This window comes from Chaetodon trifascialis, chromosome 1 (assembly GCF_039877785.1).
Source record: "Chaetodon trifascialis isolate fChaTrf1 chromosome 1, fChaTrf1.hap1, whole genome shotgun sequence".
In the NCBI taxonomy this organism is placed as follows: Eukaryota; Metazoa; Chordata; class Actinopteri; order Chaetodontiformes; family Chaetodontidae; genus Chaetodon; species Chaetodon trifascialis.
The window spans coordinates 25981323-26000850 of NC_092056.1; the positions used below are offsets into that span (position 1 = coordinate 25981323).

The 19528-nt window shown below is 40.8% G+C and overlaps 1 protein-coding gene across 2 annotated transcripts in view; it reads right to left on the reverse strand.

Moving 5' to 3' along the window:
- The window catches only part of ntrk3b (neurotrophic tyrosine kinase, receptor, type 3b), a 194318-nt gene that overhangs the window by 79086 nt on the left and 95704 nt on the right, over nucleotides 1-19528 (reverse strand). The window contains exons 5-10 of one of the 2 annotated variants that reach the window (XM_070970076.1): nucleotides 18641-18795; nucleotides 17807-17949; nucleotides 16134-16275; nucleotides 6737-7042; nucleotides 6085-6099; nucleotides 2209-2264 (exon numbers count right to left, since the gene is read on the reverse strand). In XM_070970076.1, coding sequence (XP_070826177.1) covers nucleotides 2209-2264; nucleotides 6085-6099; nucleotides 6737-7042; nucleotides 16134-16275; nucleotides 17807-17949; nucleotides 18641-18795 — 817 coding nt within the window. The remainder of the gene's footprint in view (nucleotides 1-2208; nucleotides 2265-6084; nucleotides 6100-6736; nucleotides 7043-16133; nucleotides 16276-17806; nucleotides 17950-18640; nucleotides 18796-19528) is intronic. The other variant, XM_070970084.1, reaches the window with a different exon arrangement.

Below are 19528 nucleotides of genomic sequence, written 5' to 3' on the forward strand. Positions count from 1 at the left end.
AATGTCTGCCATGACAAAGGTCTATGGGCGTGGCAGGCCTGTATACTGTTGGATTTCTTCATATGTGAAAGCGCTGTGCATGGGGTGCAGAGAGATAGTTGGCATTTTAAGATTTTGGAGGTTGGTGTATTTTTTTTGCTTTGTAACACAGAAAACACAAGTGCACAAGTGTACGGAATGAATTTAAGGCTGAGGAGCCGTAATGTAGTTAGCTAATTCAATTAGCTAACTACATTTGTTTGTGGGGTTATAGGTTAAGTTTAAAAGAAGCCCCATTCACAACTACAGCAAATCCACTGTGCAGTATTCCCTTAGTGTGTGGAAGCGGATCCCGTATACTACCAGAGATTAGGTATTGTTAACAGCATTGTCCTGCTATTTATTGGATCTGGGAAGGTCACACTCCAACAACCCCTCCCCAGAGATAGTGTTGTGTCTGCCAAACACCTTGGTTACTCCTCATCCTAAAAGCCTTTTCTCTTGCGATGCTAAAAGGGAAAAACTGCAATAGAAGACAATTCTGTTTGTTTATTCATGTGTGTTCTACATGCATCATCAAGAATGCTGTCTCTTAGCCTGGGACATGCAGCTTTGGCCTTAAGGCCCATTTATACCCTCTGTAAATAACGGATACGGACGCTTTTGTCCGTATCCGGAGGCTGTTTCATCCGTCAGTTTGTCCGTCGGCTCTGAGCTTAGCCATCCGGAGCTCTCCGGACGAAACCACTCGAAACCACCGGAAGTCGTGGGGGCAGTGTAGAGTCAAAATGAGCAAAATGAGTCAAACTAAAAACCGACGAAGAAGAGAACCGGTGAACCAACTGGTAGAAAGTTGCAGCGGACATCCGAAAGTAGGAGAAATGCCTTTCTTCATTCATTTCCCGCATGGGCAACACGAGTGAGTTCTTCATTCAGTGGCCTTACATGCCACCGCCTCGCAGACCTCTGATTTTTTCTTTTTTTCCTATTTCTCAGTACTGTCATTATAATAACCTCCTCTACTGACGCCATTACTGATGCCGGTATATGCTGACAGAAGCGTTGACAAGGCATCGGCTGCCATGACAACGGCTCTGTAATTTACGACTCGACATTGCCCCCTAGAGGACACACTGACAAAACACTGAAAACGGACAGAGGTATGAAGGCCCCCTACGGAGGCAACGTGTGGGACGGACGGACGGATTTCGTCCGGATCCGGAGGGTATAAATGGGCCTTTAGTCTTTTAGCACAACATCATGTATGCATGTATGCAAAGCACATATTTAGAACTACTCTTAGTTGAGCTTCATTAAACTGGCTACCTGTGCATTTTAGAATCCATGCACAAAAAGAATTTACCTCTCACCTCACTTGTAGATGGTTAGCATCCGAACTTCAGTAGCTTTGCATGATACGTCTTTGACATAACATCCAAAGGGGTACTTCTTCACATTCTGCTTCTGCATTCTGCTTAATGTTACTTCTTTTTTTTAACGTTTCAAACTATAATTCTGGCATCCACTTCCTACATATTGGCACTATAAACTGAAAGTTTTACCCACAGCACACCTCAGTGATATAAATCAGTATTTTCTATGTGGTGGCCCACATTGAGTATGACTGTAAAACCACAGGCCTTTTTCATAGGCTTAGACATTTGGTCTTGCCATAGCAGGAAAAGCACAGGTATAATTAATAACGCTAACGGTGGCTCAATCCTATCTAGGTACCCCAGTGTGCACTTAAGTAGGGAACAGAAACGTTCACACTTCACTGACTGCAGCTATCATTAATGTCATTAATTACACCTGTGTCTCTCCTGCGATGACGTGTCAAAATGTCTGCCATTAAAACATGGTAGTGTGAATCTCTCTCTCTATCTACTGAACTATAGTGGAATAACTCACCAGCGCTGGTTTCAAAAGCATCCCAATATTATATAACTTTTCAAAACAGCAGCACAGACTGCAGGATAGTATTACCATCGTCAACATCATTAGTGTCCAAACATACAACTTTGAAAAATGACTGTAACATGGCTTTGGTGTATTGAACTCCTGGTGCCTCAGCGCTGCATGTCAACACACAGTTCAAACCCCTACAAGGGTCTTTTGAAAAATAATAAGCAGTTTAGATTTGTGTTGAAACACAGCAGCTCTCTGGTGAGTCCAAGGGCAACATCTTTAGCAGCCGTTTCATTCAACATCAATGAGAAGAAAACTCACCCCAAATGTATCTTCATCTGGTCGGCCTGCATCACCATCTGACGGCGTCGAAGGAACTGCAACACCAAAACACAAAACAGGCATCAGTGGCTGCGAATGAAGATGAACATTTAATAGCTGTTGTTTACAAAACCAAACGTTTCATTAATGTTTTGTGACAGATCTCTTTGGTATTGGAAAATATTAGTTTGTGCTTTCCTTATTATTCCTTATTATATAAGTATTTATTAAAGGTTAAATCCTTTGACATTGGACTGAAAGTGCCCACCTTCTTGGAAGTGGATTGAGATAAACAGGGAGAACCTCGCCTTACTCCAGTTTTGTGCCATTAAGGCTTGAAACAATGTGAGACTAGGCTGATGAACAATGCATTTTTATGTCTAGAGGTTGAGACAAGGCTTTCAGTTAGAAGTCTGCACAGCCTTGAATTCACACTCACGTTGCCTGTGACAAGGCGGATAAGAAAGTCCCTATCCTAAGATTAATGTAACAGAAATGACATTGTGGAATTTTCATTATTGCACAAATGCATGCTCATGCCTGTACATACAATACACAAAGACACACACTCGTTAAAACAAGCTGCTTCAGAATTACACACAAACACAGAGAAAAGCTCACACAGTTTATAGCATCAAATGATAAACAAGGAAAAATGAAGAACAAACTCAAACTTGACATCTTAATGCTGACGCAATTTTTAGACAGGGCAACAATCTGCTGGATTCAGGTCAAGTGGAAGAACTCTGCAACCATATTAATGTCTCAAAATTATCCTGAAATTATCTATTTCTTGATGTAAAAATGCTCCATGTCACACGACTACACACATGAGTTTTGGCAGAGGTCTGGGGAGTGTAAGGAGAAGAGGACAGAGACAGACCCATGAAACGAAATGAGCTGGTGTCAGGGAAACTCCAGTCTGAGGCCTCTAGCCAGGACATCAGAGAGTAATTGTGGGCAAATTAATGGCCACATGGTAGACTGGCTGCCACTGGCTCAGACACACACAGTACACTAAAGCGCATTGCTCTGTGCGTGAGTGTGTGTATGTGTGTGCCCTAACTGCCATCTCTCTGTCCCTCCTTCCCTGCCTTCATCCCTCTCTCCTCTGCTCTCTCTGCCCTCCTCTCTCTTCAGCAGTATGAGTATCAGTCAGCCTGTCAGTCTTCCTTCTACGCCTGAACTCCCTCACACACTGCTGCTATAATGTTTCACACTCTCATCACCCAAACACCTCTGCCTCACCTGCCTCCCTCCCAGAAGCTGTGTGAATGTGCGTGTATGTGTGGCATCATGAAGTCGTTGCCTGCCTAATGCAGCTCGCCGCACAGCCAGCGTCCATCCGTCTCCATCCCTGGCCATGCTACAGCTTTATAATCCATGGCTGATTAGAACGAATGGCCTCATATGGAGATGGAAGAAGACGCTGATGAAGGTCAGAGATCAGACCAGCCTACTTTGTTCAAGCCGTCAACTGTGAGGCTGCCACAACAGCCTGAGGCCAAACCACACATCACACACAGGAGATTTACAAAGCAGAGTGAGAGAGGGCCAAAGCATCGTTCCAGCAATATGACTGCACTCGCCGCTTCACAAGCACTCACACATCACCAGCTAAAAGGGTGGGAAACTAGCTTGTTAACATTGTGGCTGGTTAGTTTGGGGATCAGAGAAGAGGCGCTAGGTGCACTGAGATGCTGACTTCCCTTTAAAGAGAATGGGCTGTTCTGTTAGACAAGTGGCAATAATGCCCCTCAAAAGGAATGACTGGATTTCACCACATGTTGAAGCAGTATAGATGGGGCTGTAGTGAGAGCTATACTCTACTCACGAAGAGTTTGGAGGGTGGTGTCTTTTTTTCAACCTTTACATAATCAAAAACACAAGAGGTGAAGAGTTCTAAAGTAAGATGAAATCATTAACATGTCCAGCTACAGAACCTATCTAATCCAGCGTGACATCCAAAGCCACGTGGGGTCATGGTTCTGACCATGGTGCATTATTTACCTGCTGAATGGGAGCTGGTCCTGGAAGCTACTGTATCAGAGTTTAGGCTAACATTAGCAGGTCTCCCTTTCCCTTTATTAGATGTGGGGAATTTCCTCTCCAGCAACTCCTAAAGGCTAAATAAATAGGCTTAATTAAAAACAATAAAGCATAAATCAATCCTCTCTGTTCATGTTAGAATGAAATAAAATCGAATCTTTCACTTTGCCTCCCATCATGCTAACGCTAACATGTATGTGGCCATCAAGAGCATATAAGACCGTTTTACATAATTTTTGCTTTGAAATGATGTGAGCTTGACGCATTAAAAAATTAGGTGGAAGCAGCATTTTTAACTAACTTGTTGAGATAGAGTTGGCTAATATCGTTAGCTTATTAGCTGATAAAATCCATTGTCATGTCAGTGGGCATTGATTTTGCTCTAAAGCCTGCTTGTGTAGGCCTACCTCAATCTGAATTAAAAACCCATTGCCTTAAATATGGCTAAGAACTAAAGTAGTAAATCTGCCACTGTTATCATCAGGTGCAGCAAAAAAGACTGAGGAGAGCAGCACTTAGCTAATGGTTAACCAAGGCATCAAAGCCCAGCTGCTCAAGTAGACCTGCTTACAGAAGTAGCAGAAGCAGATTGTACTTGTACAGGACACCTCACTATGAAAGTGTATGCATGAAGGCAAAGAAGGGCATCACTGAAGCATCATCTGGAGCATCAATTCACCCCCCACCCCACTTATATATAAAAAAAAAAAAAAAAAAAGTGTCTGGGACATTTTCATGACTTGGAGATTGCCAGTTTAAGGCTGAATCCCATTTCACCCCTTGGCCCTCCCCCTTGGCCCTACCCCTCCGTTTTGCGCGTTCACGTGGAGGGGTAGGGGTGTCCCAATTCCCATTATGACGGAGGGGTAGGGGGAAGTGGTAGGGCTATGTACCCCTCCAAACGGAGATTTTTCCGAGGCACACTCCAAACGGAGGGGTACGACAGATTTCTCAGAATGCCTTGCAAGACCGGTATTTTCTCCATGAACGAAGTTTTAAAATGTACGAAAACCACTTTATTCTCTATTTTAACGTTGTTTCAATGTGTAGTGGTCATTTTCCTTGTAACAAAAAAAACCCGAAAAAAATTGATAGTAGTCAAGGCTTCAGTTACGTGGTTACCGTTGCCAGGCTGAATGCCACTAGCGGTGCTCTGTGGGCAGCCCTGATGATAATCTGCAGTGATAACGTTATCAATAATAACTTTGGCAACCTCGCTGCTGGTATTCAGTCACATTGATAGCGTTATGGGATACAACATACAGGAATGTCATACACAAATCGAATGTGACGGTAGCATTAGCTCGTCGCATCTGCCTACGCAAGAGGCAGCGGTGACTACTGATGACGTACGCGATTGTCGAAGGGGTGTCCCAATTCGGAGGGGTTGACTTTCGGCCCTACCCCTTGGCACTCTGTTTCAAGGGGCAAGGGACAAGGGGTAGGGCTAAGGGGTAGGGGTAGAAAAGAGAAATGGGAGTGGATGAGAAATGCTGCTCCAACAACATGAAATGCCCTTGAGCAAAGCGTACGTCACGTGCATATGCAACCTTTACCTTTTTCCTGGAGATTAATAATACTATCAATTGAGCCGCAGCACTAAGAGCTTTTCATGAACTGCAACACAAAGTGAACAAATTTCTCCATGGTTTTGTGTGTGTGTGTGTGTGTGTGTGTGTGTGTGTGTGTGTGTGTGTGTGTGTGTGTGTGTGTGTGTGTGTGTGTGTGTGTGTGCGTGTGTGTGTGCGTGTGTGCTGCCAAAGAAACAAGTAGAAAAAAATGAAACTAAAAAATAGCAGAGTTAAATTGTAGAATAGAAACACTCACCTAATTCCACTATGTCTGCAAAAGAGACGACAGAAAAAGTCACGCTATGTCAATAAATTGACACAAGGTATTAACCTTGGAATATTGACCATGGGGAGAAATTTGCCAGTCTTTGTGGGTTTATTCCCCTTTCCTGTGAACTCAGGATGAACTGTAAGCGAACAATCTACCTGACTGAACTGTGGATGAACCCTGGCTGCGATCCAGGCAGCAGGGATCAGCTCCACAACCTGTACCCTGTGGAGGGAGATTTTAATAAAAGCTCCCAATATTTACTCCACCTAGAACAATGTCTGCAATACATACAACAGGTAGTTTAAACAAGAAATTAGAACTAGCCCAAGACTTCCATTCACAATGCTCAGTCCCAAAAAGTGGGGCATACTAGCTCTTGTGTGAATGAGGGCGTTACTTGGCAGCATTTCTTCTTTTCTCCTGTGCTTTTATTCTTATTTTAATCCAGAAGAATGAAGGCAATGTTCAGGCAGTAAGAATCCATTAATATTAACCCTTGCATTAATGCCATTTTACCCAGGAGTATACTCTTGATTGTGGTTACGGGGACGTCAGCGCTGCCAGCTGCCAACAGTGCATCACTCATCAACCTCAAGCATAGAGAGAAATCCCTAAGAGGCAGAAATGATCCACCCACCTTCATCATCGATCCCAGGGGCCATGAGGAAGTGACCATACACTGTCTTGGTGACTGTGCCCAGGGCGTTGCTGGCCTCCAGAGTGTAGTTGCCGTTGTTGATGTGCGTTGGGTTCTGGAAGGTCAGACAGCCCTCCAGATAATCCTGGTAGAACTCCATCTCAGTTCGGATGTACTCGTTCTTTAGAATCTCCTTTTGCTCGTGGAACCAGCGCAGCTTGGGATGGGGGTAACCCCGAACCGTGAACTCAATGCAGGTATCGTGGCGTTGCTCGGGCTCAGCCAGTCTTAGGATAACTGGAGGAACTGCAGAGAAGAAGGAAAAAAAAATGTCATTAACATGAGAGATCAACCTTTTAGACATACTGACACCTGAATGGATCCTTCAAAAGTTCTGCCTTGAAACTTGTTATTATTAGATTAGTGCTGTCAATCGATTAAAATATTTAATCGCAATTAATCTCATGAATGTCAAAGTTAACTCGCGATTAATCGCAAATAAATTGCACTTTTTTATCTATTCAAAATGTCCCATTAATTATCATTTTAATACTCTGATCAACATGGAAAAGTGGATAGGCTTGCTTTGTGCAAATGTTTTTTATTGAAAACAATGTGTAGTTTTATATTTCACACTAACATTCTCACTTTGAGCAGTCATTCACATTTGAAGCAAAATCTCACATTTTAACACTGTCAGTAAACAGATGACAAAAAAATAAATACTTGGTTACAAAAAAGTCCCTTCAACAGCCCTTTCTAAGGGATCAAAACAGGGTGATACAAGATAAAGTTACAAAGTGCACATCAATGTAAACTAGGACTCAGGCTATAGTGCATTTAAACCATGGCTTAAACTTTCCTTTCTTAAGTTTCCTTTGAACATACAAGCAGTCAGAATATACTGCTCTTCTATTTATTCACCATTCATCAACCCAGCCTCTTATTTCTCTCCAGAAAGAATGAACATTACTTGGCTATCGCATCGCATCGCATTCGTCATGTGTTTGGCCATCAAGTGGTATTTCAGACTGGATGTGCTATGGTGATAACTCAGTTCACACCAACGATACACACAGATAACTTTTTTGTCAGTCGACTCATCTGGCAACTTTTTGAAACTAAACTTTCCATTCACAATCTTGTTCGCATCCATTTCAGCGTTTTGCGTTTGACATCCACACAGACCAGTAGCCTATTCTTTTTTTACAGCTAGCGAGCGGACAAGACCAAACACATGCGTGGGGCATGCCTATTGTTTTGTTCCGGTTTACAACTAGATCCTGCAGTTTTTCTAACGTTACTAGCAGTGGCCACAACTTATATAAAACTACAAGTTCACTAGATCACAAAGAGCGTTAATCTTGTGATAAAAAAATGACGCCGTTAAAACTGATTTGCATTAACGCGTTAATAATGCGATATTTTTGTCAGCACTATATTATATACATACTATATATATTATTTATTTCTTGAAACCCCCCTCATCAGTTTGCTAGATTTTTGTTTTATAATGTCTTGAGAAAGTTTCACAACCCTTGGGCTGATGATTTAGGAGGCAGGTTTTTCTTCTTTTACTGTGTGCTACATATTGCAGCAGTACATGGAATGGTGAGGGAAAACAGATAGAGGGACTCCTCTTGCTTGAAATAGACAGAGGAATCTCCTATGCATAAACAAGCACATAGCCTCTCTTTCCCGACAAGAAGCAACACACCCTGAATCCACAACACCACCAAGCTGAGAGGCAATTTATCACTTTAATACCATCAGATACATTTCATAAACAATTCATCCACTGATTTGTTTTTGCGATGAGTCACTCTTGCAGCTACATTATCAAAAAGAAATATTTGGCAGACGGTTTTACCTGGCAGTCTCTCTGTGTGTCTGTTCTACATACCAGCCCCACCCCAAACCTACCCCCCCCCCTCCATCGCTGTCTCACACACATACACACACACGTCTCGATTGCTATAGGTGTGTGTGAGCTACTAATACAGCTAATGCAGCTTCCATTTTTGTTTATGCTGTCATTCAGACAGCCCTGCAATTTCATGTCATGTGCTACTAAATAGTCCATGTTTTTGATTATATTTTAAATCATGAAATAAGGTTGATAGATCATTTATTAATTAAAAATACCATGTATTTGATGATGACAGGCACCAAATAGAGGATCTGAATAACCTGTTTGAAGGCCCCAGTGCAAAATGCTCTTGGGCCCCTATTGACTCCCCCACACAGTCAAACATCTTTTTTTATTTTAATTATTTCTACCAACTTTTTGAAATTGCACAATGTGAGCACAATATAACCATGCTGACAGCTCTGTGTCAGTGCTTTCAGCATGGCAAGATGCTCAGAAAAACAATGTTAGCATGCTTAAGTTATCAGGTGTAATTGTTGTAATGTATTGCTACATCAAATTCAGAATAAGCATATATTTAAAAACAAAACAAAACAATGAAGCTGATGAGGTAAAACATTAAATGTATTGTCTTTGTGCTGTTTTCAGTTCAGCATATTTAAAAAGGGATGAGTATATGATCACATTTCAGACAGCATCCCAACTTCTCCTGAATCAGGTTTGAATTTTGTCCAAATATGTCAAAAAATTAAAATACTGGACAAGTAAAAATTTTGCAGTGGCCCTATGTGAAAAGTTGAGGTTTTTAGAATTCGTCTTCATGGGCACATAAATGTTTGAAGCTAATTTCATGCAAATCCATCCAATACTTGTTGTGATATCTCATTAAAAACCACAAATGTCAATGTCACGGTGGCAATAGACAACAGGTCATTAGATGACCAAAGCATACCTTTTGTTAACATTGAGATTTGAAAATGAGGGAAATATTCTGGCACCCTGCTGTGTGCCATCCCACCACCCTCACCACTGTCCACATACCCCTTACTTATTAGACAATGACACACAGCAATTCCTAAAATCGCTACTATGCAACCAGTTCCTTTAAAATATCAAAGCAACAAGGACTTTGGTTAACTAGTTCCTACAGTAAGTGACTACAGTCAGCTGGTCAGAGACAGATACCTGGTTGAAAGTGAAATGCTGTGAACATCCCTGCATTATATAATGAAAACACTACAGGGCAAATAAATTCAGCACTTAGTTTAAAAAGAAAGATATGTACACATCACTGACACATTATGATTCAGTTCTGATTTTGAGAGAAGCTACTGGCGAGACAGACAATTGGTAGGAGAGGGTGATTATGCAAATAGGGGCAGAGATGGTATAAATGCAGTCATTGGTGGAACATGTTTCTGCGCCTCTTGGGTACGTTTGTACTTGGCAGATTTGTCTATGTTCCCCCTGCGTGATCCATTAAAATTTATGTGGCATATTTTACAAAGTGGCATTGCTCTTCATTAAGTATGGGTAAGCCTGTCCCATTTGGTGAGATACTGAACAAACTTTTAGCCCTTTAGCAGGTACTCCATCCCTCTCACAGTCATCCGTCTTCTTCTTCTTGTCTGTGACTTCTCCTCACCCAATGTTACAGCTAATGTTTTACATACTGCCACCTACTGTGCCAGAGCTGTACTTATTAAACACATCAATATGTTGTTTTTTTTTTTTTTTTGAAAGGTTACAAATACATGAGATTTACGGGAAAATATTTAAATGGGAGGACAGTGGGGGAGAAGGGGAAAATAAAGGAGAATCCCGGGATGACAGATCTGCATCAAAGACAGTAGGATTCATGCTCTGGCTAACATTAATGACTGCACAAAATTTAATGGCAATCCATTTAATAGTTGACAGAGTCATGCTGCTAGCATGGCTAAAAAAGGTGTTTACAAGACAGGGCCAAGATAAAGTTATAATGCAGTGTCTGTCTTAGCTGTTAATGCACTTTTGCAGTCCAAAGCCATATTAAAATTAGCAATTAATTAAATTCCATACAACCTACTGACATGCACTTTCACCCCACCTCCCAGTGCAGACGTTCAGAACCTGGTATAGACGTCTTTGATTTTTGATGTGGTCTGACAATAACTGGTTCTTTTCTACCATAACCCAATCCTAAAGATAAACACTGCACTTGTGCTTTGTCATTAATAGACAGTGATAAACTGTGATTGATGAATTTGCAAATTATTGTCAGATAAATTGATAATAAAAGTAGCTGTTAATTACAGCTCTGGTCATTATGACTGTCGTTGATTGTGTACCAATGGATAGCTCACATTTTCAAACCAAGTGATCATCCTGTAAAAAAAAACAAAAACGAATGAAACAAGTGTTTGAAAGCTGTCAGTTCACAAATTGCTTTGATGATATTGTTCCTGCATGACAATAGTGACAATAAAGTCACTCAATTGAACTAAAGGCTAAGGCATGTGTATGTGTGAACGTGCTGATGTGGGGGCGTGTGCAGAGCTGTGATTTTGAGTGCAGGAAGAAAGAGAAAAGATAGAGATGAAAGAAAAGAAAGAGAGGGGAGGGAGGAAGATGGGCATAAAGTGAGGGCGGTATATAGCTGTGCAGGCTGAAGACAGAGAGAAAGGAAAAGAGAAAAGAGGAAAAAAACGAAATTCTCTTGTTGATGGACAGTTAGGGACCGATCCATTTTCCCCGCAGCGTGGCTGTCAGCCCAGTCTCAGTCAATACAATACAAATCATTACGGCACTCCATACTGGTCTATAACAACATGGTGTCCTCGTGGAGCTCATACAGATGACAAGCTTTGATAAATACATGCCTTTGATCAGTTAGAACACTGAATACAAGGCTGGCTGTGCAATGTTATCTTGTGGTAACACTGGTGGCATATTTCAAATGCCATGTTTCAGCCAGACTACAGATGGGACATCGTGGCTGGCGTTAACAGGGGAGGCAACAGTTTCATGGGACAGATATTGTCACATATTCCCTCTGGGTTGAACCACACTGTGATTAAGATTTTAACCTGTAAGAAGCAGCATGGTGATATTCTGCTGAGTGTCTGGAGGGATACAATCACCCAATTTCCTCATTAATTACTCATAATAAGAATTAATGTCTTGCTCCACTTCTAAGATAGAGCTACTCAGGTAACAGAACTACTAACCCAGGCGTTAGTCAGTGCCTTGTGCTTGATAAAGACCTACATCATGCATATAGGACCAAAGGGGAAAAAAACACGTTAAGTTACAGTATGTGAATCCACAATGCTGTAGGGATGCTATTGTTGCAGACAGCAGCAGGACAATTGGTCTGCAGACTTTGCAATGTGGTTAATTACAGTTTCCAAATAAAATAGGGAATTCATCTTTGAATGCAGAGAATGTTACTTGACGGCTGGTAATTTCGCTGTCAATCAGATTACTCCCTAATCAGAGCAGCAGTTTAAGCTATTTTATGACATTTCCAGAGACAATAGGCTGCACAGGGGAGGAAATGTAATTACCATCAGAGCATGTGGTGAAAAATTAATAAGTTAATTTGCAGCACCAGCAGAGAGCGTCAACACAAAAAAAAAAAAAAAAAAAAAAAAAAAAAAAGCCTGGAGATGTACATCCATAGAGCGTCCATGTGTTAGGAAGCCCTGAAGACTAGATGTTTCATAGTCAATCTGTCATTCTCGCATGGTCCTTAGCTGCTCTGCTCCAGTAGGGAGTGTCTGAATTGGTGACAAATCTTGCCTGTCCTGTAGCGTGATGCATTACAAACAGCCACAATAGCTTGTGCACTACAACTACAAGCTCGCTACAAAGAGAAAAATGTCAAGCACCATCAATAAATATTGCCTTTGAATATAGTCCATCCCAAATGTGCCCAGGGCCAATTCAAAGGGTAAACTCATGTAAGAGCTAAGGTATATGGTGTAATTCATGGTCTGGATATTGGAGGAACATTCTGATGGTTACCAAATGATTGCTTTATCATTACTGAGGGTTGTATTTTTTTCCTTTATTCTTTCTGCTCAGATCAAGGCTGAGCTTTCATGTGGGCTGGAGGGTATATTCTAGCTAATTGGCTACATCAATTTCACTTGGTTTGTAACTGTGCAACACCTCATTGCATTCTAAATGTACCTGCATAATTTGGCTGTTCTGCTTGATAAAGGATTTTTTTCCCCTTTTTGTAAATTATTCTCTTAGACTGTCTGCGTCATTAATACAAGATAGACTTCAGTCCCCAGCATGAACATGAAAGACATCTTGTGCAAAAGAAAACTATGAAGTGCTCTTGGCCCCCAAGCATCTGTACTGTACCAGCTACATTCTATATGAGCATTTTTTCTTGATTTTCACAGTATTGTTCGTTCCTGTTGGCCAGGTTTTTTTTCCAGTTAAACTTAAAGTCAGTGCCATGTAAATTGTTACTGGTTCAAAATAATCTAAGTTGATTAAACAATCGTGCAGCAATACAGTCAATATTGCTGGGAAGGAAAACAGGAAAACAGTGGGAAATCTGCAGAAACAGCCCCTTCTCCAAGTCCCTTCTCTATGCACATGCATGTAATAAATACATAAAGTCCTGCCCACAGCCTGCCCTATGGAGCAAATACATTGATTGATTTCAAATATTTGGTTGCAGGATTTATGCTTCGGGACAATGCCCTCTACCCCTGCTGCTGCTGCAAGCAAGCAAAATTTCATGCATACACCTACATAAACAATCGACAGTCAGCATTGAGTCCGTCAGTGTGACGAGACAAGCGAAGTGTAACTACGCTGTTCATTTTTGCTTGTGTCAATATTGGTGGACTCTCGGAATTGCTTGACTCTATTTTGAAAGTAAGGTCTAGCTATGTTTAAACTATTTAGCAGTTCAAAAAATGCCTATTAGCTTCTGTTAGCGTTGATACCTTTTCCTAGTAATGTGGGGATCAGTGATGTACTGTATGGCTGAGTTCTTGGCTCCCATCCACTGAACGGTGCCTTCACACCACAGCAGTTTTACTGTTGTCCTATTGTCCAGAGAGCTAAGAGTTGGACTGGTTAACGTCAGGAGAATTTACTGCAATACATTTATTTGCTTGTGTCACTAATCATGCAGCATTGCTTCAGCCAACCTCTGTCATGGGCCTGTTTTAAAAACAAAAGTAGTAAACGCAGGCATATATTTATTGAATTATTTAAAAAAAAAATTGCCCTTTATGAATTTGGGCCTCCAGCCCTCAAACATTCTGCTGCAAAATGTCTTGTATACTAATTCGCTTTGCAAAATATATCTAGGATGGAATGTAATTACTCTGTAGAGCGGGGTTTAGGTTCTGCATCCTGTGTGTTTAAGTTTAGGCTACAAAACCACTTAAACTAGCATTAACCAATTGATTGGCCTCTTGGGGCAGCAGAAACGAGCTTCAAACAGACATACTGTACTATCTCCTTTTAAGTGGTGCATCAAGTAAACTTGGAGCATTATCACAGTCACCTGATGTATATGAATCCAATATTTACTCTTCTTTTACTGTGGCTCTGTTGCTCTCCAGCAGCCAAATGTTCCTCTATGTTCACAAAATAATTGCTAATTGCTTTTTCACCAGTTTGGTACTGGGCAAGTAGTACACAGTCAGCAGATGGAGACAACATTGATGAGAGCAGTGGGAGTGAACCAAAACAAGCAAAGTTACAGGCCAGAAAAACAATGAGCTGAAAGACATTAAAATGTTCTTTACAGCTCAGGGGAAGTGCAGAGTTGGTCAGAATTATCTGTGGCTTCGTCATTATGAGCGACCTCTTACTCATTACAAATAATCACTTGATTCTTAGTTCAAATAAAAATACTGTAGCAGCTTCAAGGTTGGGAAAAATCAGGATTATTAAAAAAGTTAACATATATCTTGTCCCTCAAGTCAAGATCATTAACAAACAGCACAATTTTTCCCTAAGGCTATGAGTTGGCTTAACATAAAAATGTTCTTCTGTCGTTGTTATATATTACAGACAATATTTGAAATACATTTTGCCGATATAAAAATTCCTCAGGCTAATAAAAAGATAATCAGGCAACACTGCATTGCCGTAATTTGCTATTGCAAATAAAGGCAATATGAATGTATTTTTTAGTGGACAGGGTTGGCACAGATTATCACACATTATTACGCCTGGCTGGTGTTAGCTCTTCACTATTGTCAGTCAAATTCACAGCCAGCACATCTACTGTCTCTCAATCCAGCCAGGCCTAGCTCGTCTTGGCCCTGACCAAATAGTTACAGTAGCTGTAGGACATTGATGTTATGCCTCACAAAATAATAGACTGGCAGAAGACTGACAATGAAGCTGTCAGCTGTGCAAATGTCACTTCAAAAGCTTTTGTCAAATTTTAATTTCTAATGTGGATAAGTCATGGTCAGCAACAAGATTTCATTCCAAGCAATCATTGCACTCATGGGGTTCATTAATGATCAACGCCTTTAAGAACAAAGAAACACACTTTTACACTTTAATCATTTGAGTCCTATTCAGAGCAGCCATGAAGAGTGAGCAAATAAGATCTAATATTCAATAAACACGACAATTGATTGAGACAGTACAAATGTTGTGCTGACTGAATTGATATTTCTCTCATTGCATGTTTGATTGACCCTGGCCTATGTGTTACATAGTAAGCCCACACACTAGCATTTTTATCCAAGCTAGCATCATGGCTCCAGGGAAGACAATGTCCATTTATCAGTTCAACATGTAGATCCAGGCTGAAATATCTGACTTTTTCTCTACTGTCACCATGAGATTGACATTTGGCATTTGATGAAGTGTCTTGACAAATATTGGATAAAATGCTTTGCAGTTTGGTGTAGATATTCACATTAACTTGTAGCTACAATGTGAGGTCCCAGAAATTGAGTACATGGGGTCAATTATTAACCCAGAGTTTAAATAAAACTACTAGCATCAGTCACACCAAAGGGTGGTATCACTGAAGGTTTACTTTAAAACCAAGCTAACATTTAGGTATAAAAGCCCTTCTAGAGTTCTACTTTGCTGTCAAGCATGATTTTTTTTATTTTTTTTTTTGTATGCCATTCTTGTTCTGGTGACATTACTCTATGGTGTATGGGCCTAAAGGGCAAAGATATAGAATTTCATACAAAACAAAAGGCATTTCAGATTCCTAATGTCCCACTACAGTATTAACCTTGATGATATTAAACACAAATGCCAATGCAAATTAGGAGATTAACTAAACAAATTAGTCAGAGCCTTCATATAACACACACTATGAACTCTGAATCTTAAAGCAACACAGGAAATAATCACTACAAGCTAATAATATTTTCTTATTAATATGCACAGTTTCGCCACAATATATGTACACACGTTTGTCATTAGTCGTGAGTTGCTGTGTCCACTATCTATTTGTTTAAATGTAGCAAACAGTAAGAGTCTTGTCTTCCGAGTTTGCCTTGATCTAATCATTGGAGAAATACAACTCACACTGTACGTTGAGCTGGATGGAGGAGTTGGTCATGCCCACCACGTTCTCTGCAATGCAGGACAGCTGGAAGTTGTTGTCATCTCGGCTCATGTTGAAAAGAGTCAGGTTGATAGAGTGGATGTTGGGCCAGTACACATTTGACTAGGGGAAAGAGAATGAGAGAGACAGAGAGAGAAAAGAGAGATATTTAGGTGTTTGCAGGATATATAATACACATAATTAGATTGCAGGGTTTTAAATCTTTATTTAGTTAATTAAAATTAAGGTCCATAATTGACTGACTGAATAAAATAGAATAAGTAAAGGGGTAGACACTACGGGTGAGAAATAATCACTCTGATGATTTAGTCTGATTTTACTACTGGCAGACTACAATTGTAGCAACAATATGATGTGATATGTTGTACTGTAAACTTTTGCACTAACTGGACTAACTGATTCACAGCTTTCTGCCTTTAGATAGCCAAATGCTTATGCCTCCCACTAGTCTACAGTTGGCCAGGTTCCAAAACACTTCACTCATCCCGATGAGCTACAATATCCGTCTCCCCAAAAACATCAAGCCTGAGGCTGGGGTAACTTTCATCTGTAAAGTCACTGAAAGCATTCGAGACATCGATGACAAATACAGCCACACAGCAATTTCAGAAATTGCTGTTCTCCTCTTGCTGTTTATCTCTGCTGTTGTTGTTACTGTGGCATCCATGGTGCCTGTCTCAGGGAGCTAGATTAACAGGTTAGCTCACTGTTATATTCAGGCGATCTAAATTTATATTTTGGGTATCTATACTTACAGTATATTTCAGCTCCATACCTTTATATTGAGGCCATTTAGTATAGTTATCATTTTTAGTGAAATAATTTCTAATTCTAGTAATATCCCTAGTTGCACTGAATTCCTCAATTTGGCTGTAAATTACCGACTGAAGCAACAGATGTTCATTTTTAGAATTTCATTCATTGGCTATATGAAGTGAAAACGAGGCACCCTCTGATTTACATTGTGACCGTTTGGAAGGGCCCAACCCTATGTTGGCAACTGCTAAGGTAAATTACCTAATGCATGCTGTACAGTGTATAGTAATATATCAGTCATAGGGGACTTTTATGACATCTATTTACAATAAGGACATTTGCTGACATTACAGTACTTCCACTTTTATTCTTTTTTTAAAGTTACTTCTAACAGACTAATTTTACACTGTTGTGTTGCTGCTTTTACTTAACTAAAGGAGCACCACTGCTGATTGTAACATGTAAGTTTACACAGGACACATTTGGAAAACAGGGCCTTAAGCCAAGAACAAAACCCCATCGCTAATGAAGCAGCTTTATGGATAAGTCACCATTCATAGAGAGAGAGAGAGCAGAATGATGTGACTCAGAAGAAGCAACGTGACGCCTGTGAAGTCTGTTTTTCCATCCGCAGTGTTAGTAGTGTTAGTTCTTACTGACATCAGATGACTCAAAGGAAGCTAATGGTGACCACTAATGGTCCAAAAAATGAAAAAATATATGTCACATAAATGATTTGGGTACTTTGGCATCATTTTCATTAATCACCATTTTGTCATTTCTTCAGTGAAGCTGGAAAACTATAAAAGCATAATGATTAACAGTGAATTCACAGCTGTTTGTATGTGTGTGTGTGTGGGGTGTGTGTGTGTCTGACCAGGTGTGTGTTGATGGAGTGCAGGCCGCTGACAGTCCAGTCCACTTCAGGCAGCGGTGACCCGGATCCATTGCAGCTCACCGTCACATTGTCGCCCTCCATCACCAACACACTGCTGTGGCTCACACTAATCTCTGGTAAGTCTGAAAATACACACATGCAAATACACACACACACACACACGCACACACACACACACACACACACACACACACACACACACACGCACACGCACACACACACACACACACACACACACACACACACACACACACACACACACACACACACACACACACACACACGGTATGTTCAAGTTAATACGCACCTGTCACTGCCTGTGTCTACATATTTTCACACCAAATCAATTAATCACTTTCCATTAATGTAACAAAATTAGTACAAAGGAGGAAATGGGACACACAGACACACTCGCTCACACAGTCACACACATTAGATGTCACAGCGATGAGTCACCACCAGGAGATAATACTGCAGAGTCTACAGCCTCTGTCAGAACCAACACAGAGCTCCTCACATCAGATTCACCCTCTGAACTCTGTCACACCTCCTCCCCTTCCCCTTCATGCATCTCCCTGCTCCTCTTCTCTTTCCTCCATTTCACCTTTAACCCTTTCCTTCCTTCCTTCTTCTGCTTTTCCTGTCTCCTGCCTTCCTTTTCACCCTCCACTTTTTTCACTCTCCTTTGCTCTCCTCCTTTCTACCCCTTTACTGCCTTCCCCTCCCCTCTGCTGCTTCCTTTTTCTTTTCCTCTTCTTTGAATGCAGATCACACCCTCTCTCCTCCTCCTCCTCCTCCTCCTCCTCCTCTTACCACAGTTGTGGATGTACATGTTGTGCAGTCGTATCTTGGAGGCGCCGTTCTTGCAGTACAGCTGCTGTGTGTGGAGCCCGGCCTCTCCTCTCTGCTGCCACAGCTGGATCCAGCGGATATCACAGCCGCAGTCAAACACCACGCCATCCAGACGCCTTCGAACACAATTAAGAAACAACATAATCAGCAATGACAGTCATACCAATCCAACCACTATGTGAAGCAAGGCAACTATCTGGAGGTTGAGTGTATAATGTGAGTAGCTCCTGATGAATGTAGTGTTTATGAAAATAAAAATATATAACGCTGCAGACAAAAGTTTGAAAGGTTCTCTTGTTTGAGATGGTTTCTATCGAGTGTAAAGTCACCGAAATGCCAGGCCTCAATATCAAATCATGAGCTAAAAATACAGTGGAAAAGCTTCATTCTGCACTGAACACGAAATCTGGCAAAAACTGATGAAAAGTTAGAAGCCTATCGAATGTCTAAATGTCCATCACCTCCATGGTTTCAGCATATTTTGTCAAATCATGGAAAGTCACACTGCTCTGGCTACTACCAGTCCATGTTTGCATTGTACAATAAATTAAGAAATTGAGACTCTACGAAGAAGTGGTGTGATGTTTGTGATGTTTGTGTGTCAGTTGAGTGACAGGTCAGTTATCACACATTATAATTTGAATGTTTCAGACTCAGAAAGTAGATCTGTTCATATCCACATATTTTATTATTGTATTCCTTTATGCACCTACCAACCACACAAATATACAACCCAGTTGTCTTAACAAAAACATAAATACAACAAGCGGCATTCATTTCATATCTTCAGCAACATACAGTGCTGTGAAGAAGTATTTGCCCCCTTCTAGATTTCTTATTTTTTTGCAC